The 1,079-nt window shown below is 36.1% G+C and overlaps 1 protein-coding gene across 1 annotated transcript; it reads left to right on the top strand.

Annotated features, from left to right (window-relative positions):
* The first annotated feature begins 285 nt into the window (after window positions 1–285).
* Window positions 286–681, top strand: Tsp_13262 (histone H2A). The gene has a single exon (XM_003366050.1). The coding sequence runs from the start codon at window positions 286–288 to the stop codon at window positions 679–681; it is 396 nt and encodes a 131-aa protein (XP_003366098.1).
* Window positions 682–1,079: the final 398 nt, after the last annotated feature.

Raw genomic sequence — 1,079 nt, 5'->3', positions numbered from 1 at the left:
CTTTACACCTTTCGGAGTCATGTTATTCCACACTGCTGAAACGTCAAAATGAAAATGAAATTTCTAAAATGAGAATTTTTATACTGAAACCAAGGGGAAACTAGCCAATAGCGTTTCTCAGTAACCAGATTTTAAATTGATGCGCGATAGCCAATAGTATTTAGCGAAAATTGTTTCAATTTGCACTTTGACCTAATTCTTGATTTCCAAAGTATTTAAACGGAATTTCAGGGGAAACGTTCATTGTTGAAAGTTTTTAGTTTGCCTGGTGTTTGTCAATTGAAGATGTCTGGTCGCGTGAAAGGTGGAAAAGTTAAAGGAAAAGCAAAGACTCGATCTAGTCGAGCTGGACTCCAGTTCCCTGTTGGTCGCATTCATCGTCTTTTGAAAAAGGGAAATTACGCTGAGCGTATTGGTGCTGGAGGTCCTGTCTATCTTGCCGCTGTCATGGAATACTTGTCCGCTGAAGTACTCGAATTGGCTGGAAACGCCGCCCGTGATAACAAGAAGACTCGAATCACTCCACGGCATATACAGTTGGCAATACGAAATGATGAAGAGTTGAGCGAGTTCCTCCGGGGTGTAACTATTGCTCAAGGTGGTGTTCTTCCGAACATCAATGCAAATCTTTTTCCAAGGAAAGCTGAAGATCTGTCAAAAGAGACTAAATCATCACCTTAGATTGTACTTTTTTTTTTCAAACCCAACGGTCCTTTTTAGGGCCAAAATTTTTTGTATCATGTACTTTTATAGTGCCATTTTTTTAAAGTATCTTGTTACAGAGTTTATTTTAAATTATTTTTCATTTTATATTTATCACATGACGTTGTTCATTTCGTTAAAATGAGAATAGAATTTATTTTGTAAACGTAGCAGGATGACGTGCAGCACATGGTGATTGAATCATTAATGTTAAAAGTTAAAAATTGTATAAAACGTTGGAAAACAGGAAGTGAAAAAAGTGAAAATATTTTACTGTAATTTAACTGCCGAAAGTACAATTTACTAATCAGCCATCTTCAACACTTGCGATACATCAGAATTTAAAAAAGTGCTAAAATTAGCCATATTACCATCCT

The sequence above is a fragment of the Trichinella spiralis genome, assembly GCF_000181795.1.
Source record: "Trichinella spiralis strain ISS 195 chromosome Unknown Scfld6657, whole genome shotgun sequence".
Lineage (NCBI taxonomy): Eukaryota > Metazoa > Nematoda > Enoplea > Trichinellida > Trichinellidae > Trichinella > Trichinella spiralis.
Note: the sequence above shows the minus strand (reverse complement) of the source record. Positions and strands in the feature narration are given on the sequence as shown.

Bases quoted from the DNA above. Each gene is read 5' to 3' on its own strand.
- Tsp_13262 (XM_003366050.1), top strand. From the start codon at position 286: ATGTCTGGTCGCGTGAAAGGTGGAAAAGTTAAAGGAAAAGCAAAGACT.